Source organism: Prenolepis imparis, unplaced genomic scaffold (assembly GCF_030444845.1).
Source record: "Prenolepis imparis isolate NDT839.2.m4 unplaced genomic scaffold, iyPreImpa1.0 SCAF_1, whole genome shotgun sequence".
NCBI classification, from domain to species: domain Eukaryota; kingdom Metazoa; phylum Arthropoda; class Insecta; order Hymenoptera; family Formicidae; genus Prenolepis; species Prenolepis imparis.
The window spans coordinates 2,793,942-2,821,678 of NW_028141159.1; the positions used below are offsets into that span (position 1 = coordinate 2,793,942).

General features: G+C 34.4%; 1 protein-coding gene and 1 long non-coding RNA gene across 3 annotated transcripts in view; one reads left to right on the top strand and one right to left on the bottom strand.

Moving 5' to 3' along the window:
- The window catches only part of LOC145942258 (uncharacterized), a 128,890-nt gene that overhangs the window by 66,617 nt on the left and 34,536 nt on the right, over positions 1-27,737 (bottom strand). The gene's annotated exons all lie outside the window — the stretch shown is intronic.
- The window catches only part of LOC145942219 (uncharacterized), a 150,927-nt gene continuing 123,294 nt past the window's right edge, over positions 105-27,737 (top strand). For both annotated transcript variants that reach the window (XM_083048725.1, XM_083048734.1), the window contains exon 1: positions 105-319. In XM_083048725.1, the coding sequence (XP_082904851.1) occupies positions 305-319 (15 nt within the window). In that variant the 5' untranslated portion in view covers positions 105-304. The remainder of the gene's footprint in view (positions 320-27,737) is intronic.

Genomic DNA, 27,737 nt, shown 5'->3' on the forward strand with positions numbered 1-27,737 from the left:
GGCGCTCGGCGGCGCTCGGTCGCCTCCGCCAGCCGAGTGGTGGGGCGAGCAGTGTATCCGTGACGTCACATAATTAGAGTAAATACAAAGTAGTCTTGATGGGACAGCGGCGTGCGCCGCACCGTGAGTCGCTGGTCCGCGCGCGTCAAACCTATATCGTTCCGATACACGCACACCGCGTCCTCGCGAGTAGCTGCTCGTGATAATACATACCCGCGCGCTATGTGTGCACGTCAGTGTGTGTGTGCGCCAAGGGATTCTAGATGACTGTGGGAATAGTGAGTGACATTCGTGTGGCAAAGAAATGGAAAAGATAGAGGTGAGAATCGCGCGAATTAAAAAGCCGGGTTTATATATATAGTAAAAGCGTGAATTGAACAATCTCCTTTCGTCGCGCCATAAACAAATTTCGCGCTTTAACGCTCCTCTCTCTTTCTCTCTCTCGTGCTTCTTTTTCTCAATAATCACCGCGCGTTTCTGTTTCCCTCCCCCCTCTGCCCCTGCCTTTTCTCATTTCAACATCCCTCCCCCTTCTGTGTAACCGTCAGATTTACCTCGGCGAATATTCGCTCGACTGTAATACAGAAGTGACAGCGTGGTGACGAGTGGGAGGAAGGGGAAGCGAATGGTGGGAAGATTATCGTGTAGTTAGACATCTGGCAACGAATATCAATGTATATATCTTCAATGTGCCATACTATTAGATAGGCTTATACAGTTTCTCTCTCGCTCTTCCTTTTTCTCTCTCTTTTCTTTAAGCCATCATCGTCTATCTGTTCATCTCCGTTTCATTTTCGTCTTTATCTCGCACTCGCGCGTCTCTTGCCGATACTGCCTTTTACTCCCTCTCTCTATTGGCTTGATACTTTCTCTCTCTTTCTCTCTGTATCTTTCTCCGTTTGTCTCGCGCTCCTATTCTACCATACTTCATATCTCTGTCCCTTTCGCTCCGACTTCTCCATACCATTCTCCCTCTCCTTCCCTCTCACTCTCAGTTAGTGAGGTATTTATAGATGTGCCTTAACCCGATTTAACGCAGCCAACTCGACTCGCATTGTCCTAACGACTATTTAATGTGAAATTGCATTGTTTTCGGATCCTTATCTCTTTCATTGTGAATCAGTTTTTTTTTTGGAATGCTGTATTTCAGAGCTCGTTTGTGACAAATGCTGCGCAAACATAAGAATGAGAGGGAGGATGAGGGGGGCGGGGGGAGGTGGAAAAGACGATAGAGAAAAGCGACATTATCCGTCACGTGTCCAAGAATTGAATCGATAAACGGTTACGTTGTTATTACAAGCGGATATCGTTATATATGTTTTGTGCAACCCTGTATGCGAATCCAATTTCGAAGCTTTTTAAGATCACCTCGCGAATAAAATCGTGGCCATCCTACATGACGTGTAGAGTCGAGGATGGAAAGAAAAGAGCGAGAGAGAGAGAGAGAGAGAGAGAGAGAGAGAGAGAGAAAAAAAATGTTTTCGCAGTGCTTTGTCGAAAAAGGCATGTACAGTCCGCGAAGAAAGTTGATTGTGATGAAAGTGTTATTGTTATTGCGACATTCGTTTTTCTTTTTTTTCTTTTTTTCTTTTTTTTGATACGTTCGCCGAGAGAGAGTACGTACACGCTATTTATTTACACCGGATATTTTCCACACCGGAATATACATATCGGTAATGCTATATTTATTTGCAATAGACGCAGAGTCATTGACAATATATGTATATATAAATATATCGCGCGCGTGCGTGACAAATTTTCTCGGAGAGGGGGAAAATGCAGTTTTTTTTCGGCACGTTCCCTCTGTGCATGATGCTTCGCTTCAACTCTTTTCGTCCCCCTCCCCTCTCCCCTCTCCGTTTCCCACCCACTGCTCGCGTTCTAGCGAATTGAAAGTATACGTTTCACAGAATTAAATCGATAAACGCTGAATCACGAATAATTATTACATCTATGATTCAGTATCTTTTTAATTTGGTCTTATATCTTATTTATTTTGAAAATGTGTGTATGGAGTGAGATGAGTTAAAAATTTTATATATTTTTGAAAACTGAAAAATGAGAGGAAGAAGAAAATGGAAAATAAATTTTTAAATAAAAAATTAAATTGCCTTATAACGTGAAATATTATGCAATTCGCGATGTCGAGATAAATGCATCTCATTTATTATGCAAAACAGATATTGCCTGTGTTTTCTTTTTTTTTTTTTTTTATTGTTTTTATATTTATCGCTGTTATGTGAGTTATACTCGCGCGCGCGAACAATGGAACAGTGTCGGGGCCTAAAACCGTCTCTCTCGCGAGCAAATTCTACGACGAAATCAAATTCCAAGGTGGAAGACGATCGCTGCGATTCAAGTCGTCCTTGCTTTCGCTCGCTTTTGCACGATCGGAGGTACAAACGCGAATCCGTGCGCGGAAATAAAATTCGCGCGTCGAAAACAATGGTAGTGATTTATATCGGCGCGTCTAATTTGCGCGGATTCTCTCCGTACTGTGCGAACAAACTTTTCGAGAAAATCGAGTAAGAGCGTATACACAGAATAGGATTTTATTCGCGCGTGTTTTCTTTCTCTCTATCTCTCTCTCCCAGACTTCTCTTTAATTATTTTTACGTTTAACTCGCGAAAGGATTGCGAGATGAAATAAAATGTCGCGAGGAAGGTCACGCAGCTGCATTTATAATGTCACGTATATTTGCGAGCTGCATCGCTCCGTAAGCAAAACGTATAAAATAATACGTGGAAAATAAATTTGTATTTTTCTCTTATTTTTCTTTTTGTCGCGCGGTAAAAATGTAATAATAATTCGGAATATTTTAATTTATTTTAGTGAATATAGAGAGCCGCGATATATAAAAGACATTAAATTTTGGATATATTATTATGCGTTCCGACTTCGCGAAATGCGACATTGGCGTATTACGTCGCGATAAAAATCGACGATTTTCCGGACGATCGGCGACGAGAAATATATATCCGCGCGCAGTACACAATCGGTTCATATGTATACATATATATAGACTCTCCACGATAGAAAACATTTTAAAATCCGCGCAATGACGCGGCAATTCTCTCTCGGAGAGAGTAATAAAGTTCGCCGAGAGTGTGTTTTATTTACGCGCAAGGTTACTTAACGCTACTTTAATCGCGCGACGTGGATTTTGTTTTTGAAATTGTATCAAATACCAAGCTCTCCACGTGAAGCGATATCACAACATTGACGCTCAAATATCGCATTTCATAGCATAGTAAACGGAGACATTAAAATGCGACGTTTAATATTTGTTATGCTAATCGTGCGAAAAAAGCATGACTTTTTACATTCGCTGGCATGTTATAACATGCGATTCTTCGATAATTTTTTTTTCATTTTTAAATTTTTATATATATTAGCCTTTCTCTCTCCTATATGTCCTGCATATCGCGTATCATGACAAAATATACAAAGTTTCATTATCTCTCTATTTCGACATCAGCATTATTCAAATAATGCAAATGCAACGTTTACGTTTAGTCATAATTGTTTCTTTTTTTTTTACCATATATAATAAAGTCTTCGCTAATTAAAATTATGATATATAATATATATTGTTATATATAATTAGATATTGTATTCGTTGCGCAATATTTTATCTAGTGACGCTCTCGTGTTTTTATTAAAAAAATTGCGAGAATTCCGATTAAATTAAATTAAATTTGTAATCACGATACATTATACACACATACATATATGTATACGTAAGTTTTTTTTGCATATACGCGATTGGAGTATGTATATATATATATATTTATTTGCATACGGAAACTATTCTTGTATATTACAAACGTACGTGCGAAGGCGGAGCACGTAGACGAGTTCTTTTTATCTCGCTATTTTCTAAGTATTCTTTTTTATATTAATTTATCCAGTAATCGTGCGTGCATACATAGCCTATTACGTGGAGTCGCATATCCGACGTGTTTACACGCCTGTATCTCTGTGTGAAATCATCAGGATCGTGCGTGCGCGTGATGTGACAGTGTGCGTGCATGAGTTATATACAGGACGGATCAAATTCAGTCGACTGAAAAAAAATGGGACAGGTGTCCCGCCCTCGACAAATGCATTATTTATACATATAATGGGAAACAGTGTGTAAAAACACTGTGCTCTTTCGTCGCGGAAAATCTATTTTTCCCGAAATATGATCGCGCACGAAAAATGCATCTATATATGCACCTATTTTATTAATTCAATGTGCGTGTAAAAATAAAATTATAAAATCCCAGTTAGAAAATTAAACCGATCACACACACAAAACCGGTTTGTTTGAATTTAATTTATCCGCGTGCATTTCAAATTGAATCTTACTTGACTTTATTACATTAAACTACGCTGGATATATATATTATTATGGAGCTACGACTTTTTGATTGAAATACGAAAAGTAATAAAGAAGAGAGAGAGAGAGAGAGAGAGAGAGAGAGAGAGAGAGAGAGAGAGAGAGAGAGAGAGAGAGAGAGAGAGAGAGAGAGAGAGAGAGAGCGCAAATGGAATAAAAACAAAATTAATCGTGTTGATGGAAAAAGTTTCACCGGCGTATTTATTCGAATTTATAACTCGCGCGGACGTGCATACATTTATTGATCTTTTTGTGCCACCCATTATCCATCTATAGAATCGGCCCGCCTCTCTTTCTCTTTCTCTCTATCCTACCCTCTCTAGTCTTTCCTCGCTTATCTCCAGCCTTTTCATCATACTACAGCGTCAATGTCTGTAAATATTAACGCCGTTAATCTCTAAATCCTCGACGTTGATTTGACCCGTCTCGTCGTCTTTTTCGAGCTCTTTTATTTCTCATTTCTCTTAGCTAACGACATTAAACGGAAGTACCCACTGCTGCTTTAATGAAATTTACTTTTGAAGCTTCCTAGAGCTCACAGCCTGAATTGCATTATAAGAGAATGAAGAACAGAGAGAGAGAGGAAGATAAAGAAAGAGAGAAAAAGAGAAAGAGAGAGAGAGCGCGCGAAATGATTCAACATTGGTTAATTAATCGGAGATTAAGGATCGTTTATTGCGTTGTATTTTGTCGTTGCATGACATATAATTACAATTTGGCGCATTACGTTTGTAATTTTAGCAGGTATAAACTTTTAGAATTTTGAGTAAACCGTGTGTCTCGTATACTTCTCCATTAAATTGTCGCTTCAAGGTTGTCCCCCGTGTCCCCCCTTTAAGCTATTTAATCGGTATAAGCTCAGATTTCTTCTAAACTTTCGTGTTCGAGCGCACGCTAGAGTATCATCGAAATAAAAGGGTGAGAGAGAAAGGAGGGAGCGAGCGCGATAAGAATCTTTTATTTAGTCGTGATAAAACACTGAGACAAGACATACAATGCCGAGAGCGGAATGATTCATTGGGAGTGATCAAAGAATTTATAAAATGTCGTCTGAACTCGTGCAAATTACGCGTGAAAAAAAAATCTACTTATCCATCCGCGGAATATTTTGAATTTTATTATCGCGCTTCTCACCTTATTATCATCGCGTCCATATAAGAAATCGCCGTATTAAAATTAAAATTTTCCTGCACATTGTTTTCGCGATTGTTTGTCATTGGAATCGAATGTAATTGATTTAATGAATATATATGCGATTAAATAGATATTGTGCATTGCGCACAGTGAGGGAAAATTGCTGAGTCGAGGATGCCACTGTACATTCGGAAATTCTGCGGCGAACTGTACATCATGTTAAAATTCTAATCGGTAAAATTAGTCGGGTGGGGATACAGTCACGCTAGAAAATCTGCCTGACCGCGATTCTGAAGCAAGAAAGTTATGAAATCAATTCAACCTGAAACGCGATTTTATATATTATACCATTTTTCGCGAAATAAATAAGAGAAGATTGCAATCTATTTCTTAATTTAATTTAGTTAATTAATAAAAAATTTATTCTCATGAGTTTAATATTAATAACCGCACCGAATATTAATTCGACTAATTAAACATTTTAAATATGAAGAATAATTACGAATAATAATTAATTATTTGACAAATTCGAACAATTAAATAATTGAATAATTTTTTGACATTACAAATGTGTTATTAAAGGATGTAATTTAAATTAAATATCAGATATTATAATTACATTGAAATACTGTTTAAACATTAACAAACACGTCAATGCATACACACACATGTATACTTTGCATTTGATATTGTATTAGTGCAAAAATATTTATGTAGCGAGTGTTCTCCAATAAGCGCGTTATCATACATTATATCGTATCTTTTTCTTTTTTTTTATCGATCACTCGCACATTGAAATATTTCCCTGTTTATTTAGTTTCGCGGATGTAGCGCGCGCGAGGTCAGCAATTGCGAGTATATAGTTATATCGTGATTACGGTCGCAAAACATAAGAACGATGTTTGTGAATTTTGCTGCGATACATTATTACAGTACAGGATGAATAATCTCATATATATGCATACGCGACGAGCATCATCCGCTAAAAGTTTAATCTTCGACTTCGACCGCGCGTGTCGTCATAGAAATTTTGTCATTACGAAGATAAAGGTACCGAATGCTTTTCCACTTTGAGTCATTAGTTAACTTGCCGATCGTGTGTCCTTGCAATTACGGTCGCGTCATTGCTATTTAAAGTTCGCCGCGCTGTTATTAGAGAATTATTATTTTTATTATTTCTTGCGTATTTCGTATCTCTCTCTCTATCGATTCTATCCGGTGCCTCAATAATATCGTCGCGTCATTGAATTATATATATATATATATACCAGGTGGCCCATTTTAAAGGACCCACTCAAATATCTCATTGTCAGAAACACTGCGTTAAATCGAAAAATGTTTCCTACAAAAGTTGTAGGGTTTCGAGGGGGACATAACATAGTAATATTCATTTGACCTTGGGCGGCGTCTCCTAGGTTAGTGAAGGTTAACCTTAAGTGAAGATGAGAATGAATTTTGAAGAAAATAAAAAAATGCTTCAGATAAAAGTTGTTCAAATTAATTAGTAGAAAAAGATGTTATAATAAACAATATGGGTTTCCATTTTAAAAATTTATTCTCACCTTTACTTGACCTTGGAGACGCCGCCCAAGGTCATATGAATATTACTATGTTACGTCCCCCTCGAAACCCTACAACTTTTCTAGGAAACATTTTTTGATTTAACGCAGTGTTTCTGAGATATTTGAGTAGGTCCTTTAAAATGGGACCCGGTATATAATGCGGTCTCGGCTTTTTAAATAATAAATAATATTTCGTCGTTAATATTGCGCCTGATTGTTTCCTTTTGTTTTTATAAAACAATTAATAGGAAATTTAATTATTAATTATCTCGCCGCGGTCGATAGTCCTCGCTCACCGAGATGAAAATGTAGATTAGGAAATCTTTTCCATTTCAGCCGTACATTAATATTCTATGGTTATAATCGTAATATAATTCCTTTTACATTTCTCGTTAAATCTTTTTATGTTCCACTCCATATTACTTACCGTTCTACCTTCTTTTTCCGATTCGTTTGCCGCATGCCTGCATTAGAGTGCTTATATAAGTTTCATATATAAAAGATCTTATTTATCAAAAAGCGTAATATTCATTTTATTAAGTTAAAACATCCATATATTTTTTTACTTTGTTAGATTTATTAAATTTTATTCCACATTTAATTTAAGAATCTTAACATTTTTAACTATTATGACCTCTCGCAAACAAATTCTTTAGTAAGATTTTAATATAATTATAAGGGTTTTATAACAATTTTATAAAGGTTTCAAATTAAAATTTAAAACGAAACTAAATTGCATATATATATATGTTTTTTTTAAATCGATATCGAGAAATATATATTGATAATTTTTTATCATATTTATATTCTTGTGCTTTTTAACTGTGGCATTTACATATATGCTTTATTCATTCTTGATTATGGACGAACGCGATATTCTTTATTTATGATATTCCTTATTGCGATCAATAACAAATTATACGTATCTTATTTGCTGATCGGACTGTACCGTCTATACGCGTATATGTATGTATGTATACATACGTCCGTGCGATTACATTGCTCGTTTCAATCGGCTGAAACGAAAAAGTTGAAAAATGAAAGCTACGATGTGTAAATGTAAAAAGGAAACGTGAGCGAGCGCCTGTGTCGACTTGATTCTTCTTTATCTACATGAATTATAACTGTGCATCCGTTATCTTTGAAAGTTTACATTATCACCGATAAATAATGTATATAAGATCTAATTCAGTTCTAGTTGCTTCATCTTTTGCACTAAGCGATTTAAATGCGTATTGAATAGTCTCGTATATAATGTCTTGTATAATATAAATTGTATGGAGAGAGTTATAAATTATAATTCTTTTATGAATATATAATTTAAAACTATATAAAAAATTTATACATTATAAATCATTATGCGAGGTTATTCGATAAACATTTAAATTGCCTAGTATAAAAAGTATATAGTGACTGCGAATTAGATTATTATTATATTTTTCAAGAATATACATATATACATACATATATATATATATATATATAATTTATATATTTATTTATATTTATATTTTTTATTTTATTATTTATATATATTTATTTATTTATATATTTATTTATATTTATATTTTTTATTTTATTATATTATTTATTTATATATTTATATTTATATATTATTTATATATAGATTTATATTATATTTTATTGAGAGAAACGCACGTGTATATATTTTAAAGAATTTTATATGCTGCTTTTTATATTCAGCAAAAAGAGAAATGAATAATGTCAAAAGGTGCTGCACTTTTATAGTTGTATCCATAAAACATGTATGTACATTGCTATATTGATCCGAGCCATGTAATACTTTGTTCCCTTTCTCGTACGTCTACATACATATGCTTGGTACCGGAATCAATCGATGGTTCCCATTATTTGCAGAATTGAACTAAATCATCTGTTTATCTGTTTAAAACGGCGACAAATCGCGATTTGTTTTTTCTTTTCTTTTTTTCTTTTGTTATATCGGGCAGCGCATTGTACAGTTGAATTAATGTTTATTCAGCCTTGACACGTACGCTCTTATCGAGCTGCTCTCTCTCGTTTCGGTATCGTCACCCGCTCTAAAACGGCCTTAATGAGTCTCGGCAACATTCTCTCGTCGCGCTTTCTCACGAAATTCGTTGACGAATCTTTAGAGCGTATGTATATACATACGGGACACTTCACTCGATGAATTGTACGATTATGTGCTTTAGAGGCATAACGAAATATTAAGTATAAGCTACAGCGAACTTGAAATAAATACTAGAATTTAACGTACAGTATACTGAAATATTAATAATTAATTAATAATAATAATATATGTTTATATTAATACTAATACTAATTAATATATTTATATATTAATATTAATATACGTATATTTATATACAAATATTAACACTAATACTAATTAATAATTAATAATGATTAATATTAATATTAATATTAATTAATATTAATATACTAATAGTAATACATTCAGAATTAATATTGTTAATATTCTTATAATTACTATTTATATACATTTTAATATTATATGTATTTGATTTCTCTTATTATCTTCTATTGTTTCAAAGTTATAAGATCAATGAATGGCAAGGAAATAAATACGTCTGATCAATGATGCTATTGCGAAATTTTTGCACTCTGTCGCGAAGAAATGCGCTTGCGCAATTGCCTCTAAAATGTAAAATCAAGCGTTTCGCACTAAGGTACTAAACACGGAACCTGTGTGTACCTCGCTGTGCAACTCCCTCATGTTGTGAGGATTAATCGATACGTTTCACACACGTCGAGAATTCAGGAGAAATCGACAAAACCGTGAGAAGTTTAGGAACAGTCGTGTTGCGTCATTGCTCGAGCTGTGATTTCGCCATTTTGCTAAGTGCGATATGAATGAAGTCTTGTAATAGAGATTCTTCCTCGCGACAATGTATTTTTCTATACAAGAGCGTCCATGCATTTACATATGCCTTTTTAATTTAAGATGTTATGATACATGATAATATCTCATTTTTATTCACATAAATTTGAAAGTTATGAATTTTTTAAATAATTGTCAGGAAGTATAAATAACAAAGGTCTTTTCTTCGATATGATGCGTTACAATTTTTTTTATATAAATTTTGATAATTATTTCAATATCTCGAAAGTTAGAAAAAAACGAGTATAAATGGAAGTTGAATATTTATATTTTCTACCGAGTTAATTTGAGATATTTTCTTGCGACATGTTTTTCTTAAAATATTTCAGTCTGATATAAACACACACAAACAAATATAAAAAGAGGTCTCAGAGGTCAAATAACTAATCAACTCCACTTTTTATAAAATTTTTAATTTTAATATCAGAATTATACATATAATTACTACTTTGATATTAAATTAGAAAAAAAATTTACAAAAAGTGAAGTTAATTAGCTTAGCTTCTAAGAGATTTCTAAATTGTTGAAATTTTTCGAAAATATTTTTATCATCATGCTGATTAAAAGTCTTTTATTTCTAGAAAAAAACATGATTCATATTTAATGACCAAATTTAATATATGCTATTTAAAAGACATAATACATCGTTGCCTTATCGGACTCTGCTTTTGTCCTCGGTTTCTCTTTTTCCCCTTTTATTCGTCATCCTTTTCTTTATCGGCAGGTTCCCACGCGATCTGACAGGTAATCGTGAAAGAATGAAGTTTCTAAATATAAACAGTAATTAGCAGTAAATTTCTAGCTTTCTGTTTAGGCATTTTTTTTTTTAATGAGAACATATGGATCGAAAAGAATTTCCGAGCGAACAGCATGTTTAAATAATACATATTTTTAGAACTGATTCAAGATCGACGGCCATGTCAAAACTGTTATTTTCTGTTATGAAGGGATTAGTTATGAAAACCGGTCGCGGAGAATATCGCGTTGTGTCCCGATTGTGCGGTATCGATCTCGCGACATTGTACCATTATCTGATTCCATTTTCACAAACGGCTGTGTGATATTTAATTGGTGGAGTGAGAATGTGACGAGTGGCTTTCCAGGGAAACAGATTAACCCCGCGTTCATCGAACGTCATTGTTCGAGTGCCGGAAATTTCTGTTTGTTCACGCACAATTTATAAAGAACATTTTTTTTCTATTATTTTTGCATCGATTCAATTTTATCGCGAATATGGTCAGTTTTCTCTCTCTCTCGCTCTCTTTCTCTGAAAATGTCATATTATTTATTTATTTTACAATACAAACATTATTAAAAAAAGAAAAATCAATATCAAATATATATTTATTTTGTATGAAATGTCACATGTCTTGTGTATACCTGTATTTTTTTAATAAGACGATAAAACCAAGGTTTTTCGAAAATTTTTAAACAAGAATACAGTATCATAATAGTGATATGAAAAAGCTTTTGCCGTTCTATTTAAACGTGCAATAAACTCAGACAAATAAATGCTCAAGAGACTATAGTCTAGTCTCTAGCATCCATTAGTCCCTAAAAGATATATTTCTACTATAGAAAAAGCGCAACAATTTATTATCCTAAGAATAACACAGATTATTATTCCAAGAATAATACAGATAAAAAAAGTACAAAAAACTGCTCGAGAAAAATAAAATATAAAATAAATGTATAATATTCTAGAATATTATTACACAGCGTATTCGTTGCAATCCGAGAAAAATAATTTGTTTTAATAGTTGAAAGCACATTCTGTAAATAATGCTATCCGCGTGATAATTTTTTATATCGCTTCAAACAATCGCTTTCACGAATTTCGTCACGATCGACACGAATATATCATCTTTCCTGAATATTTATAATATACTTGCATATACTTGCGAGATTCTTCAATCATTCGCTACGGAAATGATTGAATAAATTGTTTAGAACAGCTTTGTCTATCTTGTTAATATAATTATGGAAACGAAGCCCGGCGAGACTTCAGCGTGCAGCTGGATTGAATAATTTGAAGCTTCCCGGATTTGCATACAATTACAAAATTACTCTACAGTCGACCGAGCGACTGTGCTTTGTAATCGTGACAATTCGTCCCGATTCTCGTTATATTTTTCTTCATTCATTTCCAAAGTATTTCTTCCGTATGTAAAGAATTGCTCCAAGTCCCCCCCTCCACCCCCTGCCCTCCGCTTTCAAATCGGATCAAGTGGGGAAAATTGTTTTGACCGACGATAAAAGCATTTCGCGTTTGCGGGGAGGGGAAGGGTGGAAGACGAGCCCCACGCGCGCGTGCCCCTAAAATCGATACGCGCCGTGCAACGACGAAAGTGTCACTTCTGTGTTGCTTGTTAAATAGTATTAACCTTAATTAAATTTTCATTTCTCGCCGTTTTCTCGCTTCGCGTCGTCGTCATCGCTTTAACAAAAAGACTTAACGATTATTCCCACGAATATAATTAAACGTCCGACTTCTCGAAAAAATGGAGGTTTTTTTTTTCTTTAAATCCGCATTCGAAAGAAATGGGTAAACAATTTTTGCTTTGACGGCCAAGGCTTTAATGGGGATGGGGAGGGTGAGGACGGACGAAGGGAGAGATGAGAGGAGGAGGTAACACACGGTGGCAAAGCCGATAGAAAGGCCCGATGTAATTACTGTTGGGAATTGGACAAATGGAAAATGCATCCTATTATTGTGCCGAGCTTCCTCTCCAAAAAGGCAGGCTGTCTGCCAGAATTGTGTATCTTTGCTGCTTCTTTTGTATCACTTGTATATAGACGGCGTTTTGTTAGTAGAATCGCAATTCGCGTACGCGGTAAGATCTTTAGCAAATAATTCAGGGAAGACGAATCTCCAGAATGATGCCACGGTGATGTTTGACCGCGAACTTTTCTCTCCTCCGATTCTCACTTCCGTCTTCGAGAGAGAGAAACCGGTTTTACTTAAACGACGGGTATTATATGCCGATTGTGTTAGAGATTGTAATGTGCATGCTCTTTATCACGATTAATTTTTAAATATGTTTTCCGATAGATAAAATCTAAATTTTCATTATACTGATAATGATATTATATTTTGATAAATTTTCATTGTATTGATAATGAAAATTTCTAGACTCGCAAGTGAATTGTAATTGTGATTCGACATCGAGTGACGAATAAACTTTGTGTTTTCTTTCATGGAAAAATTGATGTTTTGATATCAGTAATATACACGTACAAACACACTGTGCGAAGAGGATCGATATTTGAGTAAAAAACACGTAATACTACTCAATCGCGATTTATCGGATTTGACATCACAAATTGAGAATATTTTTGTTAGGTTAGGTTAGGTTAGGTTAGGTTGATATAGCAAGAGAATCGTTTACTCAAAAATAATGATAACGTAAAATGTACAGTTGATATATTCCGCAAATGTAAATAGCGATACTGTCGTTTCCAAAATCTTTTTTTTCAATGTCACAACGAACGAAAAAATAAATATTATATTAATAAATTATAAATTTTATATAAAGTTATATAGAATTATATAAAATTATATAATATTATTATAAATTATAAATTATATTAATAAATTATAATATTAATATAAATTATAATATAATATGATGTAGTATAATATAATATAATTAATATAATATTATAGCAATAATATTAATAAATTTAATAGTGCGAAAAAAAATTCTATGATGCAACTGCGTGTATATACGCATCTATATTTAGCCTTGCTATGAGAGAAACGGTGATTTATAATAATGCTGATTTATAGGATCGTAAAAGCAGCTTGTTATCTCTTCATAGATTTTTTAGTCACACACATTGACACGAACGGGAATTTTCGATGCCGAGAGCGAATGAAATCAATATACATATATCTTGTTACTTTTGACAAACGATATTTATATTTTTCGCTATATTATTGAATTATCGTGCCGTCACAGAAAATTATTTCTTCACTTTTATAGTGTAGCGGATAAACGCTGGATAAACATATATATATGTATATATGTATATGTTCATGACAAGTTATGATAATCATTTCTCGTTGCACAATGATTTGGAATACAAGCAACGATTTGTATTTTCGAGATAATAAATAATAAAAACGTTCGATCTTATTGCTCGTTATTATCGCGTGCCACCGAAAATTCCTATCCGCCTATTCACGCGCATTCTATCGATCGTCTATTCCTCCTATCTTCGATCGGGGACTCGGCAAAACAAAACGTAAGCAAACAAAAAAATATATGTGATAAAATATCCGTCCTTTATTATTAAAAGGAAAGAGAGAGAAAGAGAGAACAGTAAATTGAACTACTTTGAAAAATAATACGCAATTCTCTCGAAGAGAGACAGAGAGAAGGAGGGGAGGTTTTTATCGATCGTGCGCGTTGCTTTTGCGAAATGTAATATAAACATTAGCTTCTCTTCTTTTGCGAGATATGTCGCGTGCGCGTGCACTTACACCATCATACACACACACACACACACCCATGTACATATTTACGTATGCACACGCGTGCATACGTTCCGTGAATGCGGCACGCGCGTGCGTGCGACGCAACGAGATACAATCGACATATACATCTCTACAAGGACAGGGAGGATCGCTCTCCTCCGCTCTCGCGTCGCCATAACATTATTCGAAGGGTGGAGGAGATCGCGGGGTGTGTAACTCACATTATTTCTTCGGCTTAATAGAAACTGGGTGTATATATACACGATCCCGCGATTCCCCGAATGCATTATCGACGTTGACAGCCGACGAAACGAAATGCATTGGTCGTGGCATAGTTCGCATATTTGTACTTGCCAGCTCCGCCCGCGAATATGTTAACTCGCTGCACAAACATCGTTATCTTTATTTCACAGTAAGTGTATGTGAAAAAAAAAAAAACAAACATAAGCAGAGCGCGCGTTTAATTAGAATTCTCTAAATTACGTTCTAAATTTGTTATAAATATATATACATATATGTATATATATATATAGAAGTTTACGCACATCTCTCTCTCTCCCTCCGCAGAGAGATTCGTGATTTTTGCACACGCGTCGTCTTCGAATTGTCAAACTGTTTGCTTTTTGAGTGTCAGTTTATTTAACGCAGCGTCCCTAGGGTGTCGTCTGGAATTCACGTACATAGCCGCTATATACATATATATAGAACAGCTTTTTGTCTCTGACGGTGTGTCCCTTCGTATCCGCATTTTCTCTCTTCTTCGTTTCTTTTTCATTCACACAATATACATATATGCACAAATTTTCTATACTTTCTTGTCCAGACATTTCTCAAAAATAACATTTCAGAGTTTATTCCAAAATTCTACGTATATATACAAATGTTACCTTTATAATCTTTATCGAATTTTAGACTGCATTCCATGTAAATGTGTATATATATATATATGTGTGTGTTTTGTGTGTATTGTGTATGTGAGTGAGTGAGTGATTCTCTCTACATCATATATTTATTGGGATATCTAATATATTTTCTTATATATTTTATAAATTTTATATATTTTATTACTTAAAATATATTTTTTAATTTCGCTATACAGATTAATATGTAAAAACAATTTTATTTTTCTTTATATCTTTTTAATTCTGAAATTTTTAAAGTTAAAAATTTAAAAAGAGAATATATACACAAAGCGTAGGAGAGGAAATAAACTTCCTAATACAAATATTTACAGTACGCGTATATATTCTAGGATATAAACTTTAGATTATCGTAAATTTTGATATCACACAATCTTCTCTTTCTCTTTCTCTGTCTTTCCTTATTATTGAACGCGAATTTGCTCATATTCGGAAACGCGTAGCACGAGCCGGAAGAAGTAAATAAACGAGGCGAGAAGTCGCCCAGCGAGAGTTGCTCTTTGGAGAAAAGTGAATTGAATCCAGTCGATGGAGCGGGTAGGTGAGAGGAAAGATGCTCGGAAAGAGTCGAGACCCGGACATAGAAGAGAGGAAGAGAACGGGGGAACGATTTCCCCCTTTCCCTCTCTTAAGAGAGGGTGGAAACGCGGGATGAGATTAATCTCTTCACAGAGAACAGAATGAAAAATAACGAAGTATAATATAAATTAAACGGCGTAGCAAATAAAACTGCATCAAAATGCAATTATGTATGTATAAAATTATATATATTTAAAAAATTTTTTTATGTAAATTATAATTTTTCCTTTAATTTTTTAAAAATAATTTATATTTTATTTTTTTCTCATCTCTATTTTTCTCTCTCTTTTTTACGTTATGTGGTAACATTATTTCGAGAGTGTTGTTCCAGAGCATTACCGTTAATGGCACGGATTAATTCAAGTCGAGGCTCGTAACTTGCGTTAAGCGTGTTTTAAATTTCTAAAATCCTCGAACGTCAAGTTTATACGCGCATTTCTTTTTTTTTTATACACGAGAACTCGCGAGAGAGCGAGTTTAGATTCGAGAGAGAGACAAAAATGAAGAGAAGATAACTCGATCTCTCTGCTTTTTTTGCAAATTTTCTAAAAATGTCCCAATAACGATTCAAGTTCGTCGTGTTATTAATATCGCGACTTGTTAATTTTTGTGGTGCGAACGAGCATAGTCGAATCAAATTACGCAATTACGCGACATAAAGAAGAATAAATGCGGTCGGTCTCTCGAAAGCGGTTCGCGAGCGGTTCAATAATGTTTTTTTTTTTTTTTTTTTCATTTTTTGCGTTAGAATTTAATAATAATGCGATATCGGATCTATAACACGTATATCGTGCGTGTCTGTGTACGCGTGCGCATGCGTATATACATAGTTCGCGTACGATGTATTCCCTCTTCTCTGCCTTCTCTCTTCCCTCTTGCCTCTCCTCTCGTGTATACACGCACACACATAGTGAATCTAACCGACAATACACATCCCCTCTTCCTTTCTCCGTACATTCACTTCCCCGTGCGCGATTGGGAAATCGTGACTGCAATAGCGCGTTGCATTATCGGCGCGAAACTGCATGTAAATGCAAAAATGACTCGGATGAGATAGCATCGTATACATATATTCTCGGTAGTAGGGATTAAAACTATCATAATTTTAGAGTTTGACCCTGTTTCTTTCTCTGACGCGCGATAATAATAATCTTCACTTTCTTTTTAGACATTCTTTACCCTCAAAATGTTATCTTTATGGTCTCTATCGAAATCTTTAGGACATCGCATTCCATGTAAATGAGTGGGTGTACACTGAGAAAAAAGAGTTGTTAACTTGATTAAATCGTTCAACTAATTATTATTTTGTTAATTGAACACATGTATATGTTTAAGTCAAAACACATATTAGATTTAATATGTTGTATTTAATTTAAATACTTTTATATGTTTAATCAACAAAATAGTAATTAGTTGAACGATTTAGTCAAGTTAACAATTTTTTTTTCTATATCATTTAAATATTATAATATTTATATATTGGAATATATAGTACATTTATTTATTAGTTATTTATAATGTTGCATTTATATTACATTTATGGTATATATTTTCTTATACTTAATAAATTTATATTTTAAATTATTTAAAATATATTTTAATTTCGTTATACATTAACATATAAAATAATTTTATTTTTATAGTATTTATCTCAATTATGAAATTTTTAAAGTTAAAAATTTAGAAATTTAAAATTTTTCTTTGCTTTTCTCTCTGCTATTTATTATATGTTAACACACCGTTTTGATTGCTCTAGCGTTATTTATCTATTTTTTACAATATTTAAAATCACGAAATTTTTCATCCGTCTTAATCTATGCTTGATTATCACGATGCATAATAATTGTGAGTCTTGTTATTTTGGCGCGCATCCGCATTCGGTATCTTATCGTTATTTTCGTTGCGCATAAGATCGGAATGTACGCGAGCGAACCATAAAATCGTTTCGTCACATTCTTCGGCGTTGACAATTTTGCACCAGCGTTACAGCATATTCTCTCTCTTTTTCTCTCTCTTTCTCCGTTAGTGCTACTGCCACAATACGGGGAAAATCGCATAACTTTTTAACTTCTGCTCTATAGTTAGTTCCGTAGGCGTAGGTCGCTCACGTGACGTCGTAAACTTTAATGAAGACAGCACAATTCGCGATTTACGTATACTTATTTACGGGGCCGGCCTGATGAAGTCGCTTTGTAACACATCGACGGTCACCATATGCGATTTGAAAAAAAAAAAAATCTCGTCCCAGAAACACATGAAACCTTGGTCGTCACGTTGGAAAACATTGAAAAATTCCAGGAATGATGCGAGGGAACGCGATACCGGACAAAATCCGATAAATCATGTTCATAATATCTGTTTTCACAAACGTTTCCACGATTATCCTCGTGTCAAAGATGACATAAATTAGCCTGTCTATATCATATATATATATATATATATATATATATATATATATATATGATGAAATTATTCTTCGCGAGATTATATACACCAATGTTTTCTTTTGTTTAATATTTTATTTTATAAACACTTTGCGATTTTTTTTTTTTAATTTCGATGGACGTATTTATATTTCGATGCAAACACATTGCACGTTATGGCTTTAATTCGTTTTCTTTGTAAAAAAAAAAAAAAAAAAATAATTATTTTTCTGGAATTGCATTAATAGTTCAGTTTATTCGCTGCAAACGCGTGTAATATCGTTAAAGCGAGTGTAACGTAAATGAAACGCCATTTGTCCGCTATTATTAAATATTTTACAAGTGCGAATATAAAGAACATGCAAATTGGAAACACAACAACAATTTTCCAAAATGTTATATAAAAGGATATTTTATGAAATGCTATTTTCGCCTCGCAAACGAAGAGAAAAATTTAATATAAAATACATTTGCGACAAATAAATCAAAAAAAGAGCGAATGTTTTTGAAAAGTAATTTGTCTTTTTTTTTCTATAATAGATAATATTTTCCTGCCAGCGCGCGCGATTATACATATTTTAAGCTAGTTTGTCAAGAAAATTAATTAAGCCTGTTTATCATACTCGACACTCATCATCGTCTAAGTATAGAGATAATCAGTAGACGGTAATCTATGTCCCGATAATGCTACGTAATGAGATTGCATTTTTTCCGTACCTGAGATAAATGTGAAAATAAACATTGATTAAGGATATCCCTCGACCAAAACAGGAACCCAATTTCGTATCTCTCAAGAACCGGTTTTATTTTGAATGCCGTTGTGAAGGTGACTTTTGATCTGCAAGATGAAGATCTCTCTCTCTCTCTCTCTTTCTCTTTCCTCCCTTCCTTTTATGCGGGGGAAACGGACCGATTTATTTGCCAAAGCCGGGATATCTTTTATTGCCGATCGACGCGACGCGTCTTTCGCGAATGAGAACCTTCCGCGAGAGTAACGACGATAGTGACCCTATGCTGTGTAATAATAACTCGATGAGAACGATGCCAAGGGGCTTTAGCGGGGAAACGAGAAGGAACGGAAGGAAAGGAGGCAGGAAGAGGGACGACGATACGGTCGGCAAGAAAACGAACAGTGCGAGCGCAACGCGTGCTTTTGAAAGGCACGATATACACCGTGTTCTCGCGCGTTCTTTCTTTTTCGTGCGCGAATCCTCTCTCTTTGAGCATTTTTCAATAAATCTTTCTTCAACTCTTTGATGTAGAACAAAATGGGGGGAAAAAAAAAAAAAAAAAAAAAAAAATTAAATTTGTTTGTAAAATTCAGATAATTTTCTTTATTAATATCTCTCTTTCAAATATATTTAATTAAATATATATTTAATTAAATATTTTCATTATCTCTCTTCCAAATATGTTTAATTAAATATTAATAATTCAATTATTTGAGTAAAACTATTATGAAGGAAAAAATAATAGCAATAGTTTATCAAGATTATTTAAATACATGTGTTGTGATAAAAAAGTAGGTATATTATAAACTTGAAATTTCTGTCTGAATAAAAATTTAAAGAAAATTAAACTTTTAAATCGACACAACACGAGAACACGGAAATCTTAATGAAATTGATGCAAGCGGATTTTCATCAAATATAACAAATATAAAGTTTCTTTCTAATTAATGTTAATTCAATATATTTTTCCTTGAAATTAAACATTATCATATTTAAATAATAATAAACTTTTAATTATTAATTTTATTAAATTTAATAATATTATAATATAATATTAAAATATTAAATATATAAAAAATATGAAATTTCTCTTTCTAATAATAATTAATGCGTTTTATTTCATCAGAATATTGATTAGGAGATTTATATTAAGAGTTGTACATCAAAGAGTGTAAAAAAAATACATTGAAAATTTTCGTCAGCTAGATATCAATTACAAATTAAACAAATAATGCAGATAAAATGAAGTATAAAGAAACTTGAAACACCCTGTACACTCTTGATATGCGTGAGTGTTACACATCTCTAGCAATCTTCAACGAATCAGTTTTGTGAGTTGTGTTCATTTTAACAATCTTGATATTGAGATATAATATGATTGTAATATATATATATATGTGTGTGTGTGTGTGTGTGTGTGTGTGTGTGTGTGTGTGTGTGTGTGTATGTATATATATGTATATATATACGATATGATATCTGATAACTTTGTTATCTATAAACGTCTAAATTTTACTTTGTTTAAAAATAATTTCATCTAATGTTTTCTTTTGTTTATTTTTCCAACTGAGACGGAAGTATAAAAGTCCATTTGTTATCGATAAATGGCATATTTATCATGCAGCGTGTTCAGTAATATAATTTGGCTTATCGATTGATACAAGAACCAGACACGCACACACACACATTCTGATAAAATATACGTTGACGAAATGTTTGCTGAGTTCATACAATCGATTTCTGGTTATATCAGGTTTCTACAATAGTTCAAAGTAACTGCGGATATAATCGGAAAAGCGCATCATTAATTTTTAATTAAAATCTTTTGAACCATCACACAATTTCACATATCCACAGCATATAAATTTGCGAAATTCAATTTAATTCTCCGGTGTGTGTGTGTATGTGTGTGCGAATTTAAATATATTTATTTAAATTTTCTTTCCGCGCGCGACGCACTTTACGCAAACATATTACATTTGTTATTAATATTGTATGATGCATTGCTGCATTCGCTCCCTATCCTCTTACTATGTGCCTTACTTGCACGGAATATCTAATGTAGGGTTTCTTTGCAGAACATCGCTCGACCGCGCGTAATTGATTCGTAGCACGCACAAGGGGATAAGATATAGATCGCTAACAAATACAGATAAGCAAAAATCTGAAGCGTCTGAGAGAGAGATAATTTTTTTTTTTTTTTTCGTAAAATTGATAAACTTCATTTTCGACACAATATATACTTATTCTCCCAAATGAGATCTTTAAATGTCCGCATAGACGGGCTTTGTGAGATTATGTGCGTTGATGAGTCAAGTGTGCCTGTCCGTTGATTCGCCTGCGTATACATATGTATGCGTAACGTACCTGAGTCAAATTCCATGTACATTAGGTCGGTGCTAGTATGGTGCTCGTATACAATACACGCGCGCGCATATAGAAGGGGACGAGGGGGGACACATACGGGACCCTCTGCGTGTGTGCACACGTGCAACGCGGGTTAAAGGTCCGCTCACACGATACAGTTCACGGAAGTTTTTAATTAAAAACTAGCGTCGAAAGATAGCTCGAGATATATCCGCCATCTTCATTTCGGAAAATGAGACAAAAGTAGCGGAGGCGGCGTTATTATGAGGCTTATCTTTGGACTCGTTACGTTAATTTATGAGACGTAATTTAATTCGGACGCGGACGTAAATATGAATGAAATATTATATTTCCGATGAAATATTGCACGCGCAGATTAGTAGAGTACTTAATTTCGGTGTCATAAAAACGAAGGACTGCATATCTAATCAATGTGTAATTAATAATTCTTTTTGTTTCGTCGCGACGTATATATCTTATCGTTTATCTTTAACAGAATTTAGAGATTATAAAACTGTCTTATATTAAAAAAAAAAATATATATATATATAATTCTGTTTCACGCGTAACAATGTTACGATGAGAGAGCAAACGAAGAACATAGCATTGTCATCGAACATAACAGCTCGTTTACTTTCTATTTGTCGGATTCTCGAGTCTCATTATTAACACACAACGTCATTGAGTCGTTCGTGTTCGAGTGTTTCTTAATCCTCTGACCACGGTGATTCATACGATGTGTGACGGACGCTTTAAAGCGGTTAGTAAAACTCATTCGCCTCTGAAGAGGAAGAGAGAGATAGAGAGAGAGAGAACCCTGTGAGGAATCTAGACACGAGGGCGAGCGAGACAGCGCGAGGGGTTCTAGAGAGAAAATCATCTGAAAGGGAGACAGATGAGCAGGAATATAGACACAGAGTAACAAGGAGGGAAAATGAAAAAGGGAGATATCGAGAGAGGGACGGTGGCTTGGCGGCGGACAGCTTCGTATATATATGCGATTACACGCGGTGAGGGTATACAATGACTGAGGGGTGGAAGAGGGGAGAGAGGGGAATGTGAACGGAGGGATGGGGTGCATTGCCCTATATCCCGTCTTTTTTTTTCGATCCCTTGGGTGCGCGGCCACGTTTTTTTTCTCTCTCTCTTCTCTCATTGACCCGCCGCGCGCGCGCGCGTGCGAGATCTTTTTACTCGAGATATCCGAACGCATGAAGATATCCGATTCGCGCGCGAGCGCTGAGAAAGGTTAATTATATAATGCAAACGTCGCGTTTCGCAATCACGAGCAATCTCAAATGTCAGTCGACGTGGGATATGTAATATGAAATATTTTACGTTTGACAATTTTCCGAAGCTCCTTCTCCGGAGATCCGCGGAATCCGTGCGGAATCGGTGCTGCGATTGCAATTTGTAATCGTTAGTATCGTGTGATTTTATTTTCTTTTCTTCCTCTTTTTTTCGTGCGCTTCTGTCGCTTCGATGAAAATATTTTAATTATCGACGTTTACGAACGTGTTCAGATTATTTGATGACTCAAACAGTCAAACATATTTTTATGTTGAAATTATTTGACATACTTTTCACGTTTCTTAATAGTCACATTTATTTAAGCTTTTTTTTAAATAAAAAATTGAAGATTTCTTTATTCTAATTTTTTGACCTGGAGATTATTCGGAAACATCTTTTTTAATAAATAATAATTTATCTTTAATTTTAATTGAATTATAATTGTTATTTGACAACAAAGAATGTTTTTAAACAATCGTCAAAATTTTGGGGAAGAAAACAGATTTATTTACTAAATATTATTATATAATATTAATAATATTACATAATATTATTATATAATATAATATATATAAAATATAATTTTGAATATTCTATATGTTTCAATTAAGATTATTTCCTCAAATAAATCGTTAAAACAGTAAAAATATTGAGTCTAATAATCTGAATACGTCTCTATTATATTCGTATCTTCTCTCGATAATGAGACACGATTGCGATGATGTGTCTCGTTGGTTATATATTTCCGGCAATGCGAGTCATTACGTAAAAACCATTAGTACACAGTACTATTAAGAAAGCTGTCAACAGTGATTTATTCGCATTATTCTAGTCGTTTGCATTTACTAATTTCGCGCACGATCTCGTCCACCTTTCTACCCTTTTCACCGTCCGCCCCTTCTTTTTGCATATTTAATGAATACAATGTCGCATGTAGAATGAAGTTACTCCGTAAGTGATACGAGACTATTCAGCATTTTCGTATCTTTTAATCGACGAATGCATCGGCATAGCAATGGAGAGAGCTTTGAATATTTATAATATTCACTGCTTTGGACTACTGTTCGTATATGTTTGATTAATTTCACATCGCGTTTGATTTTTCTTTCTCACGCTTTTTTTTTAAATAGAAGAGGGACACAGTCATTATTTTAAAGAAAGAAAGATAGAGAGAGAGCGCATAATGGTCTTAAAAAATTCCACGCGAGATATTTTTCAGACATAATCGATTCTTATGTAAATAAGATCGTTCTTTTGAGGTTTCGTTTCCTTTTCTTTTTGTTCCGCATTTTGGATAAATGCGAGGAAAATATTCCTCTATAAGAACAAATTATATACACAAAGCATACGCGTTACGTATATTAATTTACTCATTGTCAGATTAAAAAAAAATATATTATATATGGAATTTGTTTTCCTTCCTCGGATTCGATCAATGTTATACGGAATCGATCAATATCTTGTTAATTGTATCTTTAATATTCGTCTTTAGTATTCAATATTCATACAAATGAAAAAAATACAAACTTAAACATTTACTGGAAAGAAAAATACAGAGAACTCTATATATACATACACATATATTATTCTACTCGCGGTGGCCTTAAAATGTTACGTGACGCATTTTTCTCTCTCTCCCTCTAACTATTGTCGCCTCCTCCTCCTCCTTCTGCCGCTCTCCCCCCCGCTTCTCTTTCCCCTTTCCGACCGTTTTAGCGAGTGTTTCTGTTGCAAGAGGAAAACAGACAACGATCATTATATAAAGCTGCAGAAGTTTCGAGCGTAATGTTACGGTATATTCTCGACGGATAACGCATTATTAAGAAAGATAACAATTATCTTTGCGCGCGTCGTATATATAGTGGCTGACAAGAATTTCTCGTATATAAACTTTTTATACTCGATATACTTTTTAGTTATTCTACATCTTTGAAGAGACAACGCTTTCGTTTCGTTTCTTATTTATTATTATTATTATTATTATTAATATTTTGTACTATTATTATTATTATTTATTATATATTTATATTATTATTTATTATTATGTTAATTTATGCTTGGAACAAATTTTTCAAATTCAGAACAATTATAGAACAATGTTTTAAATTCAGAACAATATTTTATTTGTTCTTAATGTGATATAAATGTCCGATTTCATTATCATATATATATAATGTGTGTGTTGTTCCTTTCATTTAAAAAGAAATAATCCTCATCAACGTCGTGGCAATTTAAATATGCGCCGTGTTAAATATGCACTTTATATGCTTGCTTGTATTTTGCGCGCCCGTTCCTTTAACACATCGAGAAGCAACGAACAATGAGAAGAGAGAATTAGTGGTCTCTCGCTATATGGATATATTTATTTATCCGCGATGGAAGTGTTTTTACGAAAGGAAAAGCGCGCGTATATAACGTCGTACAATGAATAATGCATATACGTGCGGCATTGTGCATTGATGCGTGGTGAAATATTTAGCGACTCGCGAGAGAGAGAGAGAGAATATGCACACATAATTGGTACGTGGTCCCAATATAAAAAATAATGAAAAAATCATAATAACAAAAAATCAAATCAATTGGCAAATTTTGTCCACATGTACATATATGTATATGCGTTAAATGTGGAGGGGCAGAGGAGGGAAGGGGGAAAATGCGTGCGCGCGATTTGCATCGATGCACTTGTCCCCGTGTATATATACACATAAAAGATAAAAGAGCGTCGGGTGGAGATGTAACAGCGATATCAATGACGAGTAAGTTTCGCGGCGAAGAAACGAGATTAACCGCTATAAATACCATCGGCAGGCTGATCTTTCGCCCGCGCGTCTTGTGCGGCCGGATCGCGAACTCTTGGCCGCGACTGTACTCTTAAAACATTGGAAATAGTTATGGCAGCGGTGCTCATTTCGTCGAACGACCGCTTCGATGGCCATTATTGATTCAATTATGTAATGCGGGGCTCGATTGATATCGCGAGGCGATGCCGACGTCGCTCAGCTCGCTCGCTCGTCCATTTGCGCAGTAATGAGCGACTTAGCGACAATTTTGCATAGCGAAGCATGTACTCGCTCGTCGCTCAATCCTCCAACAAATGAGTTTCGAGACTGACTGACCCGTGCCCGAAGCGTGCGACCAACATGACCCAATATCGAATTCATTTCATCGGCAATTAAAGGACCTTGTTATTCGAGGCGAGTCTTTCGGAATCATCTTTCTCGATACGTGAAATCGATACATTGCTCTCTCTCTCTCTCTCTCCCTTCCTCTCTTTTGGAGACACGTTTCAATGTTAATATAAAACGATAAATATCAAAATGTACAATATAAATCAAAAGAGAAATTTTATTGATTTGAATAAAAATGTTGAGCATTTTACGTAAATATTCTCGAGCATCGATCTTTGCGCGCCTGTCTCTTTTACGTCCAAATCCGATCCATTTGAAATTTCGCCCGGATAAATAAAGCAAAGGGAGTAATGGACAAGTTTCCGCTGCAAAGCAGCAGACGTCCGTACAGTCCGCGTCGTAAGTATGTGTGTGTATGTGAACGGACCTCTCTCATCGTGTTTTTCCTCTCTTTCATCGGTTCGATATCGAGTGTTCCAATTACGACGATCCTGTTCTCTGTAGTCGCAAAAGACGCGCATAATATCTTCATCTGTCGTTTCCATGCGCCACGAGTATTTAACCACACGAGAAATATATCGAATAAAAATGTATGAAGAAAGAAAAAAAAAAAAAAAAAAAAAAATGACGGCATTAAAATTTTTGCAAACTTGCGCTGAGAATTTTTCCGTATTCAAATATCTTAGAAAACTGGCGTGTTGTCTTAATCGTATAAGAAAAAAAACTAATCTATATCTATCGAGCTAAAATTAACGTATATTGACAGTTCAAATTTTAGTAGAAAAAAAAGGTGAAGCGAGAAGCGTAAAAGACTAGGATGCAAATCGCTGGTCTGATAATCGCGTAGAGATTCAGCCAAGAATTTTACGACGGACTGTACCCCGCCGCGTGCACGGTTCGTTTGCTCTTTCGTTTGCGGAATTTTTTTCAGGAGCCGGATAATAAACATTTTTCTCATTGAATAATAAATAGTTTTTCTAGGGCAACGAGGAGAGAAAACTACGATGTAAAATCAACGTCACATGTACGCGAGTTTTCTTCTTTTCTTTAACTTATTATTTATTTTTTTTATCTTTTATGAAAATCACAGAAATCAAACGTCATGTTCTTTTCGTCAAGCAAGATTCGTTCTTTATCGGATATATATCTTATATATCTCTTAACTCCGATGACGATTAATTTTTCTCACGCGCGCGTTTAGCCTTTATTATTTTGCGGTCACGAGTTGGTCACGCTTTATCGATCTTTAATCGCGCCCGAGTCGAAAAAAATCCACGTGCCACTCTTTTAACGCAAAAAGGATTTTCTTTCCGCTTATCCCGCGTATGTGCGTGCACACGCATGTGTAACATGTCCGAATGTGCATGTGCTTTGTGCCTCGCACTGCAAATACTCTCTAGGGAGGCGTAACCCTCCGCTTTTCTGCGGGATCATCCCCTGCCTGCGCCACGAATCTTTCTCGCGGTGGTCGTATCCGGGGGAGATGATATTTTAAAAGCCGACTTGAACGAGTTTTCGCTGAGTTTTCAAAAAAATATCCCCTATAGGTACATATATCCTTATTAATCGAATAATCTTTAATTAAATCACTAAAATTATCGATGCGCAGAAATATGCTCTTTGCTACGTTAATCCATCCTATTTTAATATAAATGTGCACCTGTTTATCACCCGATTAATATTGCAGGGTAATACGCTGTAATATTCCAACGGATTTCTCATTAAGTATTAATGTATGTTAATTATAATATTAATAATAATACGAGAATAACTATTAAATGGCGTATATATGCCGCAAGCGTATTATTAGAAGCAACATTGCGCGGAAAATTA